The sequence below is a fragment of the Gavia stellata genome, chromosome 15, assembly GCF_030936135.1.
Source record: "Gavia stellata isolate bGavSte3 chromosome 15, bGavSte3.hap2, whole genome shotgun sequence".
NCBI classification, from domain to species: Eukaryota; Metazoa; Chordata; class Aves; order Gaviiformes; family Gaviidae; genus Gavia; species Gavia stellata.
The window spans coordinates 22,644,728-22,664,840 of NC_082608.1; the positions used below are offsets into that span (position 1 = coordinate 22,644,728).

At 59.5% G+C, this 20,113-nt stretch overlaps 1 protein-coding gene across 1 annotated transcript in view; it reads left to right on the plus strand.

Annotated features, from left to right (window-relative positions):
* The first annotated feature begins 983 nt into the window (after positions 1-983).
* The window catches only part of WWP2 (WW domain containing E3 ubiquitin protein ligase 2), a 41,576-nt gene continuing 22,446 nt past the window's right edge, over positions 984-20,113 (plus strand). Inside the window, exons 1-7 of the mRNA XM_059824653.1 lie at positions 984-1,053; positions 1,758-1,905; positions 2,207-2,325; positions 9,552-9,833; positions 10,540-10,636; positions 15,951-16,078; positions 18,810-19,017. Coding sequence (XP_059680636.1) covers positions 984-1,053; positions 1,758-1,905; positions 2,207-2,325; positions 9,552-9,833; positions 10,540-10,636; positions 15,951-16,078; positions 18,810-19,017 — 1,052 coding nt within the window. The remainder of the gene's footprint in view (positions 1,054-1,757; positions 1,906-2,206; positions 2,326-9,551; positions 9,834-10,539; positions 10,637-15,950; positions 16,079-18,809; positions 19,018-20,113) is intronic.

The window sequence follows — 20,113 nt, forward strand, 5'->3', positions numbered from 1 at the left end:
GCTTCTGCGTGATACGTGACCTCATCCTTCTACTTCATGGTCAGTTGTTTGGGCAGAGGCGCCCAGCCACGTGTTCTGCCAGCGGCCTTGGCTGTTACAGCTTGTGTCCTTCCTGCCCGCTCCCTGTCCCTGGTGGGTGACTCCAGGGGAAAGCTGCAGCAGAAGGGGCAGGGGGAAGTGCTGTGCCTGTGGTGACAGTGACGTGGCGCTGGAGAGTGAGGAAGTGGTGAGCGCTTGGGGAAGTGGAGGTCTGGGCTTGCAGCCTGCTCCGCAGTGTGATCCTTCTCTGTGTTCAGAGCAGCTGTGGTCCCCATCCCCTCCACAGGGTGTTAAAGCAGATGGGACTGATTTTTCTGTGGGATTTTGCTGCCAGGAAGAGACCCGGGCTGTCCTTGAGGGATGCGGCTGCTTCCCCATACTGTGACTGGACCTTCCTCTATTCTGCTGGTGTCACTGTGTTGTCCTTTCTGAGGGATTCCTTGTGCGGTGGCCACGCAGGCTGCTCGTGAGCCGGTGTTGCTGCTCAGCAGCACAGAGCAGGGTGTGAGACGGCGTATCTGCTGAAGGCTTTGAAGACTGCTCTGTCTTCGTGCCGGCTGTGATCGGCAGTTGACCTTTGGGTCAGGGCGAGCTGCAGCCGCCCAAATGGGGTGTCCAGAGGGATGAGTGCTTCCCAGCTTGGCTCAATCTCTTCAGGCTGTGGCGATGCTGTTGAAGGGGAGTTTCTCTCCCTAGGGCGCAGCGTTGCTCTTGCCTGCGGTGCAGGGCTGGTTTATCAGGAGTGAGGGAACCTGCGTTTACCAGGCGTGTGCCTGTGCATTGCGAAGTTTCCCTGCCGTGTGGGTCACTTGCAGTAAAGGCTGGGCTGTGTTTGGGCCCAGAGGGGCTGACCTGGGACCCCAGTGCAGCCCCGGCTTCCTTCGCACGGTGGGAGCGGTGCTGAGGTGTCTCCTCTCTCTCTGCTTCCAGCCAGGGGTGATGCCATGGCTGCTGCGAGCTCCAGCAGGGCCAGGGCTGGGCTGCCCTGCGAGAAGTCCCAGCTCTCCGTGAAAGGTGGGTCCTGCTGCCTCGCCAGAGGTGGGGCCGGGAGTCCCACAGAGGGGAATGTGGATTTTGGGTGCGTCGGGTCTGGGCATGTGCTCTGCTTGCACCCCGGGCTGGGAGTCCTTCTTGGGGGGGGAGCAGGGGCTGGGGAAGGCCAGCACTGGCCTGCATCCCATGGGTGCCCAGGGAAGCGGAGTGGCCGTTGGCTGGGCTCTGCTGCCTCCTCTCCCTGGCTCCGTGGCCCTGCCAGGGCCGCATTGGTGCTCCCGTGGCCGCGAGATGGCTCCCGACGCCTGGAGCTGCGTCCCTGGCTCTGCCCCGCAGCCCCTGCGCAGGGCACCGCTGGCCCGGGGTCGGCTGAGCCTGGCCTGGTGGGTGCCTCTACCCAGCGGCTCCGGCAGACCCCCTTTGCCACCACCTGGCTCACAAGCCCTGGCATAGGGTGGTGTCTGTGGGGACCGTGACAGTCCTGCAGCCTTCGGGTGTGGGGCCAAGGCGTGGGTGAAGCTGGGGATGGGCAGTGACCGGGGGCTGGTGGTGGGAGCACCTGGATACGGCCGTTGCTGCCATCAGGAGAATCGCTTCTCACTCCCCCTCTCCCAAAAGCAGTTTGACTCTGTGGTGAGTGGTGGCATCCCGAGCTGGCAGGGATGGGGTGGGGGAAAGAGTCTCCCCTGCGGCTGCCTGACCCTCTGCCGGTCCCCCCTGCCCAGTCGTGTCCGTGAAGCCCAAGGTGCACAGCCGCTCGTCACGGATGAACTGCTACGTGGAGGTGGCGGGCGACGGGCTGCCCAGCGAGACCAAGAAGACGGGGAAGCAGATCGGGAGCTCTGAGCTGCTGTGGAATGAGATCCTCATCCTGTAAGTCTCCATGACTCCCCAGTGTGGGGCTGGTGAGGGGGTTGGCCCCGTGCTCCGCAGTGTACCCCACTGTGCCATCGGCTGGGGCCACTCGGATGTCAGAGATCTTTGCCCCCCCAGACAAGGACACTGCCAGGGACAGACAGGCTGGGAGGGCGGCGGGAGGGAGGGTGTCCCATCGCCCCAGGGCCCTGCCCGCCTCCCTCTGCTCCCTGGCTTTGGCAGGCCTGGCACGGCCCACCTCCCGAGCATGGAGCAGGGACGAGGCCATGGTGACGGCCGCCTTCTCTGGTCTCTGCAGGAACGTCACGGCTCAGAGCCACTTGGACTTGAAGGTGTGGAGCTGCCATACCCTGAGGAATGAGCTGCTGGGCACCGCCTCCGTCAGCCTCGGCAACCTGCTGAAGAGCGGTGGGAAACGTACGTACAAGCCAGACCCCACCGGGGTCCCTCGGCCTCTGCCCTGGCTGGGGCCCTTGTGCTCCGCAGGGTCCTGCCACCTCGCCTGCCCCACAGGCGCACAGCGGGGAGGAGAGGCAGTGGCTGCAGCGGCTCCCATGCAGTCCCCCACCCCGGGAGGGAACAAGGCGCCATTGTGCACCCTGGTCCGCCTGTCAGGGCCGGGGTGTGACGGAAGCCATACCTCCGTTAGCCAGGGTGCTGCAGCCTGCACGGAAACACACACCCCTCAGCTACTTGCTGCCATTTGCGTTCGCCAGAGCGAGGCTCATGACAGCAGCTACCGCATAAAGGCGGCCATTCAGGGCTTGAGCCGTGCGAGCGGCTGCGCAGGGCTGGAAAAGGCTGGCTCTGTCTTTTCCAAGCAAAGCTTCGCTGCTTGCGAGAGACAGACCTGGTATTGAGCAGGGAGAGGGGCCTCCCATGCCCCCAGGGGATATAGGGCTGGTTCAGACTCTTGCCCATGCCAGGGGCTGGGGTGAGCTCCTTCCCCTGGCACTGCCAGCTGCGGGCTACGAAACTGCTGTGCTCCCTGTGGTGGGCAGGCTGCCGTGCCCCCGAGTGGCACCTTGTCGTGGCAGGGCAGCGAGAGCCATGCGGGGAGTTGTGCTGCTGCCGCTGCCGTCATCTCACAAAGCCCGTGAGGACCTGAACGTCCGCCCCGGGTATTTTCAGGGTTGGGTTGTCTGTTGCTTGGGCTGTTGCCGTCAGATGGCCTGCAGTGGCGTCTCTGCCCCAGGGCACCCTCCTCTGCAGCTTTTTCTTCCCGAGCTGTGCAAATACCCTGCTGTGCTGGGCTCCTGGAGCCGCTGCTGCTCCCGCCCTACCTGCCTGCTCCTCTGCAGGGGCACAATCGGCTCTTTCATTAGCAGGCGTCCCAGGGGGCTGTGTGGAAAATGAATGGAAAAGGCAACTGGCTGTTCTAGCTTGTCCGTTAACATCCACCAGAAAAAACGTGTCAGATTTTTCCTTGACACCGTGGGCTGGGAGGGAGGACTCTTAAAGCTGCAGAGCCTGCCCTGCCCTGCCAGGAAGGTGCTGCCGTGGGCTGGGGGCAGCTGGCGCTGCCCGGACGAGCCATGTGCTCTTATCTGCCCGTCTTGTCTAGCCTGGCATCTGTTCCCTCCTCTTCTCTGCAGACTCGCTGCTTGGCCTTTGGGCTTTGCTGCAACTCTGAGTGGGCCAGAGACTGCTGCTGGTCCCCCAGAGGTCCCGTGGGTGTCTCGTCCCCGGGCGCCTTGGGAGACCCCTTTCTCGAGGGGGCTCCTCGCCTGCCGAGAGGACGGGAGCCCGTTCGCTCTGCCTGCCAGCCTGGGGAAGGGGCCAGGTCACACCAGTGCATGCAAAGGGCGTTTGGGATTTCAAGCCATCTTGAGTCAGACAAGTAATGTCTTAATGCAGCCGACAACCCTCTGCCTGGGGAAGGCACAGAAATGCGTGTGCCCTCTGCCACTGGCAGGTGCCCATCCATCCTCTCCCCTTCCTGGGAAGCACTCAGTGGGAGTGTGCCTTCCCCAAGGGCCGCTCCTGCTGGGCAGCGGACCCGCTTTCCAGCTTAGTTGGGTTTATTGTGGTTTTGGTGAGGTTTTCTCTAAGTTATGTGAGTCTAGCTGTGGCTTTGGTTTGTGTTCCTGTAGTTGTTCTACTTGGTGTGGAAGAATTGTTCTGGTTGCTCTGCTTTTGGGCAGGGGTGGTGTTCTCACCCCCGGTGATGTCCGTGGCAGTGTGTGCAGGGCTCCCGCCTGCCAGGAAGACGCTGAAGCTCTGCCCCGTTCTTTCTGACGGCCCTCCTGCCAAGCACACCTCGCTTCGGGTGGGAGAGTCTCAGCTCTGAGGCCTGGAGCCTGGAAAAAGAGCTCAGCGATGAGCCCACTCAGACCTGAGCTCCCAGGAAGATGGGGAGAGCCTGCTGGAGCTTACAGCCCGAGCTGTCGGACAGGAGCTCCGGCTCCTGGCAGGTCCAGCCTTGCTTTCAGACTTGCTGTGCTTCCCACCGCCTTGGCAGGCACCTCCAGGGCCTCTCCTCTGGCAGGCAGCGCCCTCCCGCTTTTGGAGGGGATTGGCCAGGGAGAGGGAGAGGTGGGTAAGAATGGGCTCAATCACAGAAAATGAGCTGGAGCCTTCCACGGAGCTGCTCCCAGGGCTCCCATAAAACAGCTAATTTGCAATGGCACAGCCCCCTGCCCCGGCCCCCGAGCTGCTGCCTGCCGCAGAGGCACCTCTTTGTTCCCAGGCTCTGGGAGCTCCTCGCCCACTCCTCCCGGGAGGCCCGAGGAATGTCCCCGGCCGGCCTCGCGCCACGGTCTGCCACTGGAAGCCGATACTGGGCCTTGCTGGTTTTTGCTGCTTCCCCCTGTGTGCCGAGCAATGGATGTCTGTGCAGGCGCTGGAGTGAGCCAGGCTGCAGCTCGCAAATTAAAGCGCTCGCTTTTATTGCTTGCTGCTCGGGTTGCAAGTTACATCAACAGGCTCCTGTTTCTTGAGTGGCACCACATGCCAGGGTTTTACAGAACCTGCAGAGCCTTTTCTTTCCCTGCTGCTGCGCCCCAGGCAGAGCTGCTGGAGCCGTGGCCTTGCGGGACCCTCCGGGAAGCCAGCAGCAAACCCCCGAACCTCTGGAAACCTGGCAGCTTCCCCCCCGTCGTAGATGTGATGTCAAAGGAGCTCTGCTGCGTGCCCCGGCAGCAAAGGCTCCTAGCGAGGAGTCATGAAGGCAAAGACTCGTACCAGCTAGCGTGACTGTTCAGTGAGCCAGCTCTGTAGTCGCTGGGCCACAGTCTCATAAAACCCGTCATCCAAGCCAGTAAGTCACAGTCGGGGTCGGACTGTGCCTACCCCGCGTCACCTTTCGGGTGTTGCGTCCCGAGTGTCCTGCAGAGCTGATGGGACTGTGACCACCAGCACTGTCCCCGTGCCCTGGCCACCTCCAGGCTCTCTTTGGATGGGAGGCCACTCTCTGCGCCCAAGCCAGCGAGTAGGCAGGGTCTGCTGGCTCCAGTCCTGCCGTGCCCCGGCAGGGCTATTTTGCAGATGGCCAGCTGCCCCTGGTCAGAATTAGTGGGCTCTTTGTCTCCTTCTTCCCATCTTGTCTTCCTTCCCAGGGCTGTGATGGTTCAGAGGAAAGAAGCAGAAGTCTGAGGTCCTCCTGGTTATACCTGGCAGATAAATGGAGTGGGACACAGTTATCTCTAAGCAGCGGTGGCTGAGACTGGGTCAGCAGCAGGGGCAAAGCTTCCCACTGCCTGGGTAGACTTTTACTTTTTACCTGGGACAGTAAAGATTATTCCTTCCCCTAAACTCTGGGTTCCTCCTTGGTGTAGGGATGGCCGTGGAAGGTCTAACTTCCCCCTGCTTCTTCCCGGAGGGGCTGTAGCCGCAGCATGGAATCATTCCTTCGGCTGCAGGTGTGCACAAAGGTTAAGCTAGTCTTAACTTGCCGAGCACCAGAGAGGTGGGTGCCACAAGTGGTGCTGCCCGACCGATAGCCCCTGAGCACTGGGGTAGCTCAGGGGCCCCGAGACCCGGGGGAAGCCAGCACAGCTCAGTGCTCCCATCGGGGCTGAGAGTGGCCCTGCTGGCGTTATTTTCTGCCCTGCTTTTTCTGTCTAGTGCCAGGGTGCTTTCAGGGTAGGGTTTTGGCGCTGGGATTTGATTCTTCTGTGGATTGATGGGGGGCAAGTAGGTTGCTGGCTGGAGCGTGTGGTTTTCAGGGTCGACCAGAGGATCTGCTTATCTTCTGTTTGCATAAATAGCAGTCCTGTCTGCTCGGCGGGGGGCTGCTCTCGAGGGACGATGGTGGATACAGCTTTGATCGCATGGAGCGCTTTGAGTGGAAACTGGCCTTTGCGTCCAGAGGAACTGTGCGGAGGGTTTGGAGAGCTGAGAGGGTGGGAAGCGCCATCCGGCTGTCTGTCTGGAAATCTTCCTGGCTGCGTGTGCGAAGATGAAGCCACCCAACCCAGGGAAGAGGCAGAGGGGCTACCCGCTCCCGCGCGGCAGCTCTCTGGTGCTTGTGCCCATGGGTGTCAGACGCGTGTGGTTCCTGGAGGGCTCGGGCTCAGCTCGGGGCCGTTATCACGCTGGCTGCTACCAGCCTCGCTTTGTGGAACCGTAAATCCGCTTAATGGGCTGGGTGGGAATTCCAGCTCACCTCTGCTAAATGGGATCTCTGATGCTGCGTGCGGGGCACTGGAAGTAGCTGAACTGAGACCTTATTCAGGACCAAATCAACCCCCGACCCCCTCCCAAAATAATAATAATCCCTCTGACATTCTGGCTGCCGGCGGGACACAGGCAGCCTTTGTGCTCAGCCGTTCAGGGGACCCTCTGTTGGTGCAACAGCAATGTCCCTTTGTGCGTCCCGCGTGCTGGACTGGGACAGTGAATGGAAGGTTCTGCTAGTGTTTATTTTCTTTAAAAAAGCTGAAGGGGGTGGAGGGGGGGAGAAGGAAGCCGGCTGGGAGGTTCATGTTCACATCCTCCACTTGGAGACACCTTGTCTTTGCTCCTGCGCTGCCGCCCCCTCGGCTGGGCGCCTGCACAATGAGGGCTTGTGCGGCTCCGGCGGGGAGAGCGGCGCGCTCGGCTGCCGGGCGCTCGCAGAGGGGGATGGAGGGGACCCCCGCAGCGTGCGGGCACGACTTCCGCACGGCTTGGAGAAAATACGAATTCTTACAGCTTGGAGGAGCCGGGGAGAAACAGGGTCTGGATTTGTTCTGTTTTTTGGCCGTGCTCAGTGGCATCTTCTATCTCAGGCTCTTAAAACCGTCTGTGAGATCGGTTCCCCTTGGAAGCAAACTGAGCGCAACTCCTTTAAGCAGAAGTGTAAGACCAGGCTTAGCAGAATCCCTTGTCTGATGATGGGTGGGTAACGGGTAACAGAGTTGGGCTCCAACCTCGGTGCTGTGCCCCTGTGAGCTCCTGCCATGCCTGGACCCTGGGCGCTGATGGGACACCTGCCTCCTTGGCACTAAAATCCTGAGAGGCTTTCACGAGACCCACGAGTGCAGCCTGTCCCGCGGCCCTGACTTTGCTGCAGACTCCGTGTTGCTGGGCTTCGGGGTGCCTGTTGAGCGCCCTGCGGGGCAGAGACCACTCAGGAGGGGGTGGTGGATCCTAGTGCGGGGCCGCCTGCCCTGTGGCTGGGCTCCCCTCACGGCACTGGTCGGCTTGGAAGACGGACGGCTACCAGCCATGGGCCAGTGCGTGTGGTGTGAGTGCTGTGACCGGCCTCGTGCTGGACCCCTTCTCCATCCCCTTTGTGTCTCTTCCCAGTTGTGCGAGGCCGGCGGGCACGCAGCGGGAAGGAGCAGCTTCCGGGCAGGAGCTGTTCTCTGGGCCGGCACAAGAGGTGTGCGGCTGCTTCTGGTCCTGGCATTGGCCAGGCCGGTGCGCAGCGGCACCGTGGTCTCTGCGCCTTCACCTCTGGTGCTGTGCAAGCGCTGGGCTGGCAGCCAGGACCCGTAGGTGCTGTTTGAGTGGCAGTTGCACACCCTGGGGCCCCGCCAGCGCGTCTCACCCCGGAGCCAGAGGTGGGACGAGGGGTCTGTGGGGAGCGTGTTCCCATCCTCCTCCTGCTCCCTCTGGCAGGTACCACACCCTGTCCCCACGGCGGACGGGGACAAAGCAGGTTGCTAAAAAATGGTGCCGTTGTGTCATGAGCAATCTGTGTCTAATAAAAATATTATTTGAGCAAATGAGTCAGGAAGCGTCTGGGCTGGTGTCCCAGGCTGGCGCAGCCAAATTTTTCTGGCCTTCTGTGGCGGAGCAGGGTGTTTCGGTCCTGCTGGCTCCGGTGGGCATCGCTGCGATGGTGCGAGAGCCCTGCCTGCCTGTGGGCACTGATGGTCGTGTTGTTCTCTCATCACTTGTGGGGACGCAGCTCTTCAGTAGGTGGTTTTGTGTGCGTGGCTGGAGGAGGCTGTGGGAGGTGTGCAGGCAGCCCCTTTGCACTGTGCCTTGCTCCAGCCATGCTGGGTGCTGATGGCTTCCAGGGACACCTCTTGCTGCTGTCTGTGTGCCGTAGGGAGCTGTCAGGAGGCCCCGGAGGAGCTGGAAGGGTGGCGGGTGTCTGTCCTGGAGTGCAGGGAGGCAGAGAGCCAAGGCTGCCAATGCGTGTCAGCAAAACAGGGCAGGCGCCGGTTCTCAAAGCAGCTGCTGGGTGCCCCAGTGCCGTGGCACCATGTGGCTCATCAGCTCCCCTTCCCTGCCGCTGCAGCCCCTCGCTCCGTGTCTGAGGGGAGAACGGTCAGTGGTGTTCCTGGGGCCGTTATGCCTAGAGCAAAGCCACAGTGTCCCACTGTGTGGAGCTGTGACTGGCAAAGTCTCGCTAAGCTCCTGGAGCCAAACTGGCTCACGAGGGAGGGGAATGGAGCTGGCGGCTGTCTCCAGGAGCCTCCCAGCCCGTGCCACCCACTCCAGAAGCTTCTGTGAAGGTGATCTGATGCCGCAGCGGAGCGTTTCTGTCTGTTTGGGGGCAACCCTTTGTGCCAGTTGCGTTTGGTGGAACTCATACACGGGGATGAGGATGGAGGGATGTGCCTGGGGTTTTCCTTTGCTGCTTACCTGGGTTTTCTAGGTGGCATGAGGGTACCCCTGATTCTGAAAGATGCTGCTTGCTCCTCTGCAGCAGGCCAGGGCTTCAGGCACCGTTGGGCATGTATCCATCAGCTTACTTCGTGTCCCAGGCACCTGCCGGTGGTCACCCTCATGCAGGACCCTTCTTGCCCCGTGCATTGTGTCAAACCAGCTGAATCCCTCAGCTTTCCTGCCACGGTCTCCCCTACAGCCCCAGTTTCTGGATCTGTGAGTGACGGTGGTCTCGGCTGTGTTGCAGCCAGGGGCCCTGGGGCAGCTCCAGCCCTGTGGAGGGTCCCCGCTTTGCGAGCAATGGCTGGTGAAGGAGGGTCTTCCTCGGGAGCTGGTGGTGGGGCTGGCCGGGTGTCCTCCGGTGATGCTGGTAGGTATGTGTAGGTGTGGGGCCAATGCTGGTGGTGCTCGCTGGGACAGCTGGCCCTGAGGGAGCGGCCACGTTGTCCTTTGGGGGCATGGGGAGGCCTGGAGGGGATCAGGAGGCTGACATCCCATCCCATGGGGGAGCTGGGGTGGTGGAGCCATCCTCCATCACAGCTGGCATCCTGAGTGGTGACTGCTTGGTGTCTTTCTCCATGTCCCCTCGTCTCCCACAGTGGAGAACAGGCAGCTGACCCTGGACCTGCAGACGGAGAACAAAGGCAGTGTTGTCTCCGGCGGAGAGCTGACGATTTTCCTGGACGGGCCTGCTGTTGATCTGGGAAGCCTGCCTAATGGCAGTGCCGTGACAGAGGGTGAGTGCCGCCCGACTCCGCATGCATGTGGCGGCTCTGAGCACGAGGCGGTGAGCAGCGGCGGGGAGAGGAGTGGGGCTGAGAGCCTGGCCCCTGGAACCTCTGAGCAAGCGTCCGAGTGCCAGCAGCCGCCTCCTCTCCCAGGTAAGGCTCCGGCTCCTGCCCGCCCTGACTCCGGGCTTGCGCATGGGCTCCCGCGGGAGCGAGCGTGTGGTGGGACAGGAACGGGAGCGTCGACAGGCTCACGCCCTGGCCCCCGCCGGCGTGAGAGGAGTAGCCCTTCTCCAGGCCCTGCACCAGCTGCCCATGCGGCTCGGCCCCTTTCCTCGCTGTCCCGCCTGGGCTGGGGAAATGGCTTCTGTAGTTAATGAACTGCTCGGAAAAGGGCTCCCTGTGGTGGAGGGTGTGCGGAGACATGGACTGATGTCTGACCTGTCAGGACTGCCTGGGGAGCGAGCAGAGCTTGTGCTGGACAGGGGCTGGTGCATTGCTTTCCCTTGGCTCCTTCCCTTCCTTGCTGAGAGACGAAGCCCGTGAAACGTGGGAGCCTCAAACACGGCCTCTCTCCTGGTGCTGCCAGTTCTGCAAAGTCCTACGTTTACCTTCCCTAGCGCTGTGCTCAGAGCCATGGGGTGCTGTGGGATGGGCTATGCCATTGCACAGCAGTGGGAGAGGAGAGCACCCCAGCATAAGGGCAGGGGGTCTTTGTGTGCTGGTGGGTCTGTCCTGTGATATATAGGGCTGTTGTGCTTTTGCGTCACCTTTCTGGGAGGAGGGAGGGAAGGAAGGAGAGTAGAAGTAGTAGGTGCCTCAGTCATTTTCTTGACCCAGTTTTTCTTCACCTATTCAGGGTCTCAGGTGCCTGGACGGGACCCCAGCAGCACCGCTGCAGCCACAGAGGGCAGACACCAGCCTCCCAGTACAAACTGCTTTGGAAGCAGACCAAGGTAAGGGTCCCGTGCTGGCAGCACCTGTCAGTCTGTTACTGCGTGGTTGCTGTGGTTGTGAGGCAGCTGAGAAGTTTCTAGATCATCCATGTGCAGTGGACCCCACTCTGGATCTCCCAGTCAGCCCCCAGCAAAGCAGCCCATAGAAGGTGTGGAGCAGGGCTGGGCTGGCTGACCTCCTGGAGGGCAGCAGAGCTGGGAGGCGCTGAGGGGTGGCCATACAGCCGGGGTGCGGCTCACCCAAGCCTCTCTTTTAAAGTATTTGCTTCTTGAGGAATATCAGGAGTGTGATGGCCCAGACAGTTTCCACCAGTTGCTCTACTGGCAGCTGAGGGAATGGTTTACCAAGGAGGTGTGGGGCAGGCTGTGGCCAGGCAAACCAGCAAAGGGCTGGTCTGCAGGGGTCCCTTCAAATGGGGATTACAGGGACCCCAGCTCTTGCCTCGAGCACAGCCCTGGCCAGGCGTGGGCCAGGCTGGGAAGCACAACGCCCCTCCGGGCGATGGTCACAGGGGGAACACTTCCGAAGGTCCAGGGAGAGCAGGAGAAGCAGAGCAAGCAGAGCTGCAGGGAAATAACAGCTGCTTCCAAAGGAAATGAGATGCTTGGGCACCAGGCCATCCTGTGCCTGGCACGGTGCCCTTCCTTGCCTTCTCGCTGGGCTGGAGTGGCTCAGCGCTGCTCCTTTTGGAGCTGTGGTTATTGAGAGACGTGTCACACTGTCAACATGGAGTTGAATTTAACACCTATTTATATTTCCAGAGCATGGCAGCGGCCCAGCAGCCTATACAGATGTTCTGGTTAGAAGTGTGCCTGCAGAGAGGGCGCCTGCAGCCTGCCCGATAACAGATTCTACGCGCCCCCAGGCTCCAGGCTTAGGAGCACTCTCAGCAACAAGCCCCACACCTCGAGCTTTTCTGCTCCTTCTTCATCTGCCAGGCACATACAAGAGATGAGCGAAGGGGAGAAATGTTTTTGGCTCTAAAAAGTGACCCTGTCCTTCCATATCGCGTCTTCATCTCCCACCCGAGGAGGGAGTGGGATGGGAAATGGGGAGCAGGTTGCTGAACACAGTTTGTGCCCTTTTGTTGTGGCTGCTCCTCTTGATTCCTGCTGTCCAGGTGTTAAAGCCTTCTCATGGGTGAGAGAGTGCTCAGTGCCCTGATGGGAGCTGGCCTTTGCAGCCACTTAGTGGCTATCAGGAGGTGCTAGAAAGCCTGCAAAGAAAGTTCTAGTTTGGGAGGCTCTGCCTCGTGACTAGGTGTGGCTGCTTACTTCTGATTCCCCACTGCTTTCCGATTGTCTCTAAGTAGTTTCTGCTTTTGGTGTCGTCTCGACCTGTGAGCGTGCAAGATAAGTGCGGTGAGGTCTGGCCAGTACTTCTGCAGGGGACCTTCAGAGACCTTCCAGGTGTGCTTGCAGTCATTAAAAATCCCATGGCTGCTCTGGTACAGGAAACTTCCTAGCTACTCTTCAATTCATCCTACGCTCACTTGAATTTAGGGTTGTTCTGGACATAACTCCACGGTTTGATGTAGTACTGCTACACGGGACAGAGCATTGCTGTATGTACCCACCATGGAGGCAGCTGCCTTCTCTGGAGTGGAGTACGAGTCCTTTGCACATGGGAATGCTGTTTGATATTTGCTTTGTTCATATGCAGAGCCGTGTTTATTTTCATGGGCCTGGTGATGGATGCTGGCAAACTCACTCGCAGGCAGGACGGAAAGAAAAGGGTCATTCTTTGCTCCTCAGCTATTTCTACACTGTCCCCTCAAGGGAAACTGCTTGGTCAGGGCTTCTCTTTCTTCTCCTGAACAAATGTCATCTTGGGATTTGCTGCTAATCTTGGTGACGGGGTGTGAAATTCCACAGCCCTCTGCGCGGAGCGAAAACAGAGCCCAGAGGTCCCTGGCTCAGAGCTGGTGCTGTGGGTGCTGAGAAAGCTGCCACAATCCCCGTTTGTCTTGTGGTGGCCAAAGGGGCCTCTTCTGACAGCAGGGAATATAGTAGCCTGGTTTGCTGCTCACCCTACGGAGAGGCTCCAGCTGGCGAGCCACGTCGGGTATTGCGATCTGAGCACGGCTGTGAGAAGCTGCTGTCACCTGTCACGAGCTCATGCAAACTCAAGCGATTTCTTCAGTGCAGCATGTTTTGCTTTCTCTGCTTGTGTGATGTCCAAAAGTCACGTCGCTCAGCTAGCAACGGGCATGAGCATCCCTGAGGGCAGGTGGGAGACACACCTCTGGGTCACTCAGATGAAGTATTTCCCTTCGTGAGACCCCTTGCTTTGCAAAGCCCCACGTGTGGCTGCGGGATGTCCCCAGGCATGTGGCTTCTGGTGTGACACAGCAGTAGCGAAAGGCCGGGGGAGCTGCGATCGCCAGTTGCAGCCCTGGCACAGGCAGGGGAGAGGCAGGCAGTGCTGCATGGCGGGTGTGCTGCCTGCCGCCACAGAGGGGCCGGGGGGTTGCTCAGGGCCTTGGAGAACAAGTCGTGAGATGGGTCTTGGGTCTGCTGGAGGGGGGTGGATAACAGGAATAAACTGGGTTCAGGGTTTTGGAGCCAGACGCCTCTTTGGCTGCGCATCCCGCTGCTGTGGGGTGAGGGGGTGTTCCTCCTGCCCCAGCTCCAGGGTGCTGGTACGTGGGTGCCATCTCTGCTCCCAGCACTGCAGGCGTGAGGGCTGGGTGCTGGGGGATGTGGCTGCCTACTCCCCCCTTTGCAGGGGCAGGGGGACTCTCTCAGCTCTGTGTTTCGGGAGCTGAGCCCCCACTGCCCACCTGGTGCCAGGGCTCTCCCGGTTGTGTTTCCCGGTGGTTGCGCCCTGACCCCCCGCAGCGGGTGCTGGCTCCTGGCTGCATGCTCTGCCCTCCCTCCTCTTTGGCCGCAGTTTGCGATCTGGTGTGCCGACTGAGACTGGTGCTGCCACCTCTGCTGGCGTCTCATGCCAGGATCTTCTGGCCACCGCAGCGGGAGGAGGCAGCCGTTCCTGGGTTTCATGCCCGGGGCCCACAACAGCCTCTGTGGCGCGGGGGCTCTGCCTTGGCAGAAGTGGGGGAGCTGAAGGGTTGATGTCACCCTGGCTGATGCCACTCTCCTCTTCGGCATCGTCTGCTCCCTCTGTCTCTGGCCCAGGAGGGGCGATGGGGCAGAGCACGCGATGGGGCAGCCACCCGAGCGCCACGATGGATGGGGGACAGCGGGGGTCTTGCCAGCTGCCTGGGAGGAGGGCTGCCCTCCGCACGTCCCACTGGCGTGGCCGCGAGAGGCTGTTCCCATCCGCGCTGTGACTTGTTTTCTCTCCACTCCTATTTTAAGAGCCTGTTCCCAGCCCCGCCACTCTCACGTGGCCTCGCTGGGTTTGTTTCCATGCATCTATTAAAAGACAATGCCCAGATGGGAGCACTCGTAGGAGGGCTGGGCTGGGCGGCGGGCCGGCTAATTCAGGCCTGGTAACCCTGTGCGGCCGGCTGGCAGCCTGGAAACATCCTGTTTTGGTTTCTAAAAACTCTCCAGGCAGCGCTTAGCTCATCTGCGCTGAGAAGGGCAGGGACCAGATCCGTCCCGTGCCTCGGGGGCCACTCCCGGCAGGACCGGCTCTTGTCGGCGGTGCCACCTGCCTGCTCCCCTCTGGAGGGGCTCCGCGGGCCACACCGCCTCCCGGCCTCGCCGTGGGGTGAACGTGGGGAGGTGGATCCCAGCCAACTTTCAGGAGGCGCGTGGTGCCGGTGTGCCTCACCGAGTCCTGTGGACGGGCAGCAAGGGGCAACCTTTGCCTCCCAACCGGGGGAAGAGGAGCGCATTCTGCGCCTGCAGCTGCTCCGAGTCCCCAGGTGCTGGTGGCCAAGGCAAACCCCCAGCACGTAGTGGTGTCCTGGGGGTAGCTGGGGTTTCTGGGGTGAGCTCATCGTGTGAGGAGTGCCTCGAGGAGCCCCTGTGCGGGGCTGCCCTCCTGGGAAGGTCCGTGGCTGGTCGAAGCGGCCTCGACAGCTGCTGCTCAGGGGCTTCTCTGCGCATGGCTCTTATCTGATCTATTTTCAACAACCATCTCCTGGTTTCCCATGTCTCCTCCCGATCCCAGCCCTTCCTCTGCCCGCTGTCGTGAGCCGCTCCCCGAGTAGAGCGGCTTTGGAGTGAGTGGGAGGAACCGAGGGCTTGCTGGAGCTGGTGAGGGTGGCATGACTGATGCTGTGCCCTGTTGCTGCCAAGCTGCTGTCCCCTCCCAGCTCCAGCCCTGAGACACGGGGACAGTTTGCGGGTTTTGCCCTTTTAAGGGGAGAACTTGGCTGGGGCAAACTGACTTCCTAATCCCTGCGGTCCTCACCCTCTGCGGTCCCTGCCCTGGGCTGGGATACTGGGCGGAGGTGGCTGGGCTCTGCCTCCGCTCCCCTGCCCTCTGGACGCAGGAAGGCAGCATCCCCCCTCCTGCCCTGCCCTGTCCCCCTCCCCACTTGCAGTAATGACCAGGCTTCTTAACGTGAAAACCCAGCCTTTTCTTGAATGCCTTCGGGCTGCCGCAGGGGCCCAGGGTGGTCGGAGGGGGAGAGTTTGCTTGGGGAGTGCTGCAGGCACTCTGCCCGCAGAGGTTGGGCTGCCCTGGCCACAGGGACACCGTGACAAGGGAGCTCCAGCGTGGCACAAAGAGAAGACCCCCCTGAGAGATGGAGCAGCCACATCTGAGCCGGTTGCAGCCTGTGCCGTGATTTAAGCTCCCGTCTTTCCCGGCTGCTTGTTCCTTCCTTTGCAGAGGCCACAGCTCTCCCAACTGTCACTGCAGCAGGGAACACTTGCACCTTCCTCACCTGCTTTTGTGCAAGGCTTGTAGCCGGGCACAGGCACCGTGAGGGTTCCCACCGGCACCTGATGCGGCACCATGGCACAGGAGCTGGCGCTGGTGCGGGATCTCTCCTGGGAGCTTTACTCAGGGGTGGATGGAGCAAACATGCCGGGGGCTGCAAGCGGGTTTCTGGCCATGAGTGCCCGGGGCCGTTCGTCAGCATGTGGGGCCACTGGGGTCAGCACCCGCAAACAAAAGCAAGGTCATTGTCACCCAGGTTACTCCATGGGACTCTGCCACTGGCGGGCGGGTGCCAGGACCTGTGGGCAGGCTGGCAGGTCCAAGTAAGCAGCATGAAGTTCAGGGCTCTGCCAGAGAAGAAGAGGCATGTGACTGCATCCCAGCCTTTTTCAGGGGAGACCGATGGCTGTGCTGCGGGAGAAGTAGCACAAGACCGAAGCAAAAAGGCAGGAGCTGGGTTTTCTTTGTGAGGGCAGTGGTGTGTCTCACCTCCCGTGTTTCTTTCCCTTGCAGGACGCACCGACATGCGGCTGGGGTGGCCAGGCAAAACCCGGGGAGTGGAGAGCAAAGTCCCAGCGCCAGGAGCCGGCACCGGCAGCAGGCCAAGAGCACGCAGCACGCCAGCATGGCCAACGGCACAGGTGAACAGCGCTCGTGGGAGGTGGGGGGGACAGAGCTTGGGGCAGCGTTTTATGAGAGAAAATGAATTTCTGCGAAGATAACAGATCTTGTAGTGCCTGGGAATTTTCTCCCTGTGAATTGATTGATTTTATAGATTTTTACTTTCGATAAGCTGGGCAGCTCTGCAGAGCGCACTGGTAGGATCTGTTCTGCCTATCATGAGTAGTTCTTGTGGCTCCTCTCTGGAGCCCCCTGGCAAAAATACTGCATCCAGCTCCAGGTTTTTAAAAGGATACTGGGACAGCAATGTCACTGATGCCACAGCGAGGAGGACAGTTATCACAGCTGAGTGGACTTTCTTCAGGGCTGGGAGCGTTCAGCTGAATTTGCCCATCAGTCTTCAGTGAAAATGTTTTGAGCTCTTTGCCCACCAAAGTGGGGAGGAGTGGCTGTCTGTTGAGCATCAGAGAAGGCACAAACCCGCCTCTCAAGAGGGGGATGATTCTTACGCCAGAGGGTATTTCTGGAAGGGTTTCTCTCGTCTTTTCTTGGGTTTGTCCACCAAGCCATAAATACCTCGTAGAGCAGGGACGGGGACCTGCTGCATGCCTGACTGTGAAGCTACAAGCAGTTTATCTGTTTTCCTTCTCTGGCTCCATGGAGCTGGCTGAGCAGTGCTGCATCTCCCGCTCCCCTGCACTGCTTTCGCAGGCAGTGCTGTACTTCCTTTTGCTTTTATCGGAGACCTGGAAGGAGAAGCAGAGTGCTTTGTTTCGGGTAGAAGAAAATGTTTTCTTCAACCCAAAAGGAAGATTTTATTTCTTTTTCCATTTCATTGGAAAAACCTGGAGCAATACAATTTCAATTTTGCCAAAACCCATTTTGGGAGGGAGATGGGGGAGCGGAAGGCTGACGTGAAATGCTGCCTTTCAGCTGTCACTCCTGGTCTGTGCTCCCCTCCCCGGGGCTGCGGCTCGTCTCTGCCCTGTTTGGTGCAGCGCTGTCCTGGGAGCGAATGCTGTGCCGTGTCCCCTGTGCCCACCCAGCCCTTCCCAGCGTCCTCGCTGTGCAGGGGACACTCCCTCGGGCTGTGGACAGTTTTTGTTCCTGCAAGTACAACTTGACTCCTTGGCTTTGGTTTACTTAAAACATATTTTACTGGCCCAGCCCCAGCTTCCCCAGTGGCTTTATGACTGTGCCGTCCTTGTCGCTGTTTACCACTCACCAACCTCCGTGTCTCCTGCAAGTCCTGTCACTGATGATTTTACACTTCAGGATGGGGGGATGAATGTTTTAGATGGGATTAGGGCTGGACACCCTGTCTTGTGCTCTGTGGAGTGCCTCTAGAAACCATCCTCTTCCTCCTTAGTTTGGTACATTTTGGTGACATTATCATGTTTTTTGAGCAGACTGTTGCAAGAATGTCCCCATTACATTTGTCACTCACAGCTGTAATTTCATCCAACAATAAAAGGAGATTATTTCATGGCACGTTTTCTCCGCAGCAGCGTTGCTTAGCCCTAGCTGTGCTCCCTCTAGAGCCCTTCCTTATCAGGTGAACTTTGGATCAGCTTTTCCCCTATTTTGTCCAGGACTGAGATCAAACCGATCACAGCGTGGTTACCTAGGTCATTCTGCAGGTTCCCTTTGAAGACTGGCACAATGTGGTTGAAGCTTCTAAAATCACCCTTTCCAAGGCTTGCTAGAAATGAGTAGCAGTCAGAGATGTCCTCACCTGAGTCTTGTAGGACTCTGGTGGAATTTGCTGTGAGCCTGTGGACCTGGAAATCTTCATTGCCCATCGATGCTGCCTGAGGGGCTCCTTTAGTTGCTGATGCTGTGTACCAGGATTCCTCTGGTGCCAGAGGACGCTGTCCTGTTACCCTCCAGCTGCAAAGCAAAAGCATTCTGAGCAGTTTGCCTCTTCTACAAAGTGTCTGTAAGTCTTCAGTCTCCCGTCTGTGGCGGTTTATACTGTTGTGAGGTTTCTCCTACAATACTTCTAAATGCTTGGGCTTGTAGACACAGATGCTTCCCTTACAGTTTTCTACATTTCTCAGCTCTAACTTGTGGAGCTCTGTCTGCATCCCTTACTTCTTTGTTACTTGTTGCTGGTTTGTTTTTAATGCTTTTGCTTTGCCACTGAAACCAGGATGTCTTGTAGTGAAAGTTATCCTTTGCTGGACTGCCAAGTCTCAGGGTTTTTGGCTATCTAATAAATATTTGTCAAACAAATTCCCTTTCATTTTTTTTGGTCTGTGTTTTCCTCCTCATCAGTTTTCTTTGTAATTTTCCTTTGCTCTGTCTCTTCCCCTTCCCTTTTCTGAAAGTTCAGTGGAATCCAGCAACGTTTAGCTCTTACCAGTGCAGCAGCTGACTTGCTGAGCCTGGGCTTCCCTCTCCCTGGGTGGGGGACACTGTGCCAGCCGTTCCTGAGCTCCTGCTCGTTACCTGAATTCCCGTCAGGCTCGCAGCATGTTTGCAAGTGGCAGGAGAGATACTGAGCACAAATGCAAAGTACCCTCTGCTTTTGTCTCAGGACAAAGGTGGTGGTTCCAAAGGGATCTGACTGTTGGGTGAAGGAGGTGCTGCCTTTGCTGCAGGCTGGGAGCACCGTGAGTCCCGTGCTTGGGTGGTAGTGGCTGCCACCCACCACGTGCTCCACTTCCAGCGCTGCATGGGTGCAGTAGATCAGCTGGGCCCCCCATTACCCTTTCTGGGTGCTAATGTCTCTGCCCTCTGCCTTTGCAGTGAATGGAGATGCAACGGGTGCTGCGGATGTCGAAGAGGAAAGGCCAACAGCGGGAGCGACCATACCGACTGTGGCGGCATCAGGCGTGGCTGACAGCTCTGTCGCTCCTGCCCTGACCAGCTCTGGAGAGGCAGAGGAGGCAGCCTCTGGCTCCAGCGCCCCGCCGGCCCGGGCAGCGGTGCTAGCCCTGGATGCTCTGCCCCCCGGGTAAGCTCTGCCTTCTGCTTGAGACTTTCCTTTCCCTGATGGGGCCAGCATGATCGAGTGCCTGTGGCCCTTGGGGAGGGGGGCATGGCCCTGGAAGGACAGCTGGGGGGACACGAGCAAAGTGGGACACTGCTGTGTGCTGGAAGAAGAGGATGTTTTGAGGGAGGGGGCTGTGCTGCATCAGGAGTTGGTGGAAAAGTTGGTGCCCAGCAGAGCAGAGAGGGCCTGGGAGTGCCTGTTGGGGATCCCTGTGCCCCTGCTCCCCTGGCACAGCCTGTCCTCCCTCGTCTGAGCCATCTGGCATGCGACTGTGCTGCAGACCCCTCCTCTGGGCTGGGGTCTGATCTGTGTTGTCTCTGGGGTAATAAACAGTGAATTGCATCTCTGTGGCAAGCAGTCTCTCGGCGCCTGTGCCCAGGGGAGCAGCAGAGTCCCCTGCTCTCCTGGGGCTGCTGAAGGGATCGATCAGAGGAAAATGTATGAGAGAGTGAGTGTGGATTTCCAGGGAGCTCCCACCGAGCAGAAGGGTATGAACACGCGCTCAGAGACACCGTGGAGGCACTGGCCACTGCTGGGGGGAGGTGGGCAGGACCCTCACATAGCTGCGCCTGTTTGTCTGCCTGGTGCGGATGCTCCGCATCCTCCTCCTTCTCCATGGGATGCGGGGAAGGGGCTGGGAGGAGAGCTGGGGCCAGCTGAGCCATGCTGGTGGGCTCGCTGGCTCGTGGTGGGGGCGGCGGGCAGGCTCTGGGCTCAGCCCTGCTCCCTGCTGCAGCTGGGTCGTTCTCCCCTTGTATTTCAGACACCTTTAATTCTGGACTGAAAACGCAAAGCAGTGAGGGGGGGAGTTGAAAATGGCTTGTGTTTCGTATGAAGGGAGCTGTTTATTTTGCTTTGGCTGAGGCGATGCCTGGAAGGTCAGGGCCTCACTCGTGTGTCAGTCACAGGTAATTAGGGTTAACGGCTCAGTGTGCCTTTATGCGGGGTGTGTGAGGGTTTCTGTTCTCCGGCCTGGGCGCTTCCTGTTTCCAGGCAGCTGGAAAAGTCCAGTGCTCTGAAAAAGGTCTTTATTCCAGAAAGAGCTTATGCCCCTTTT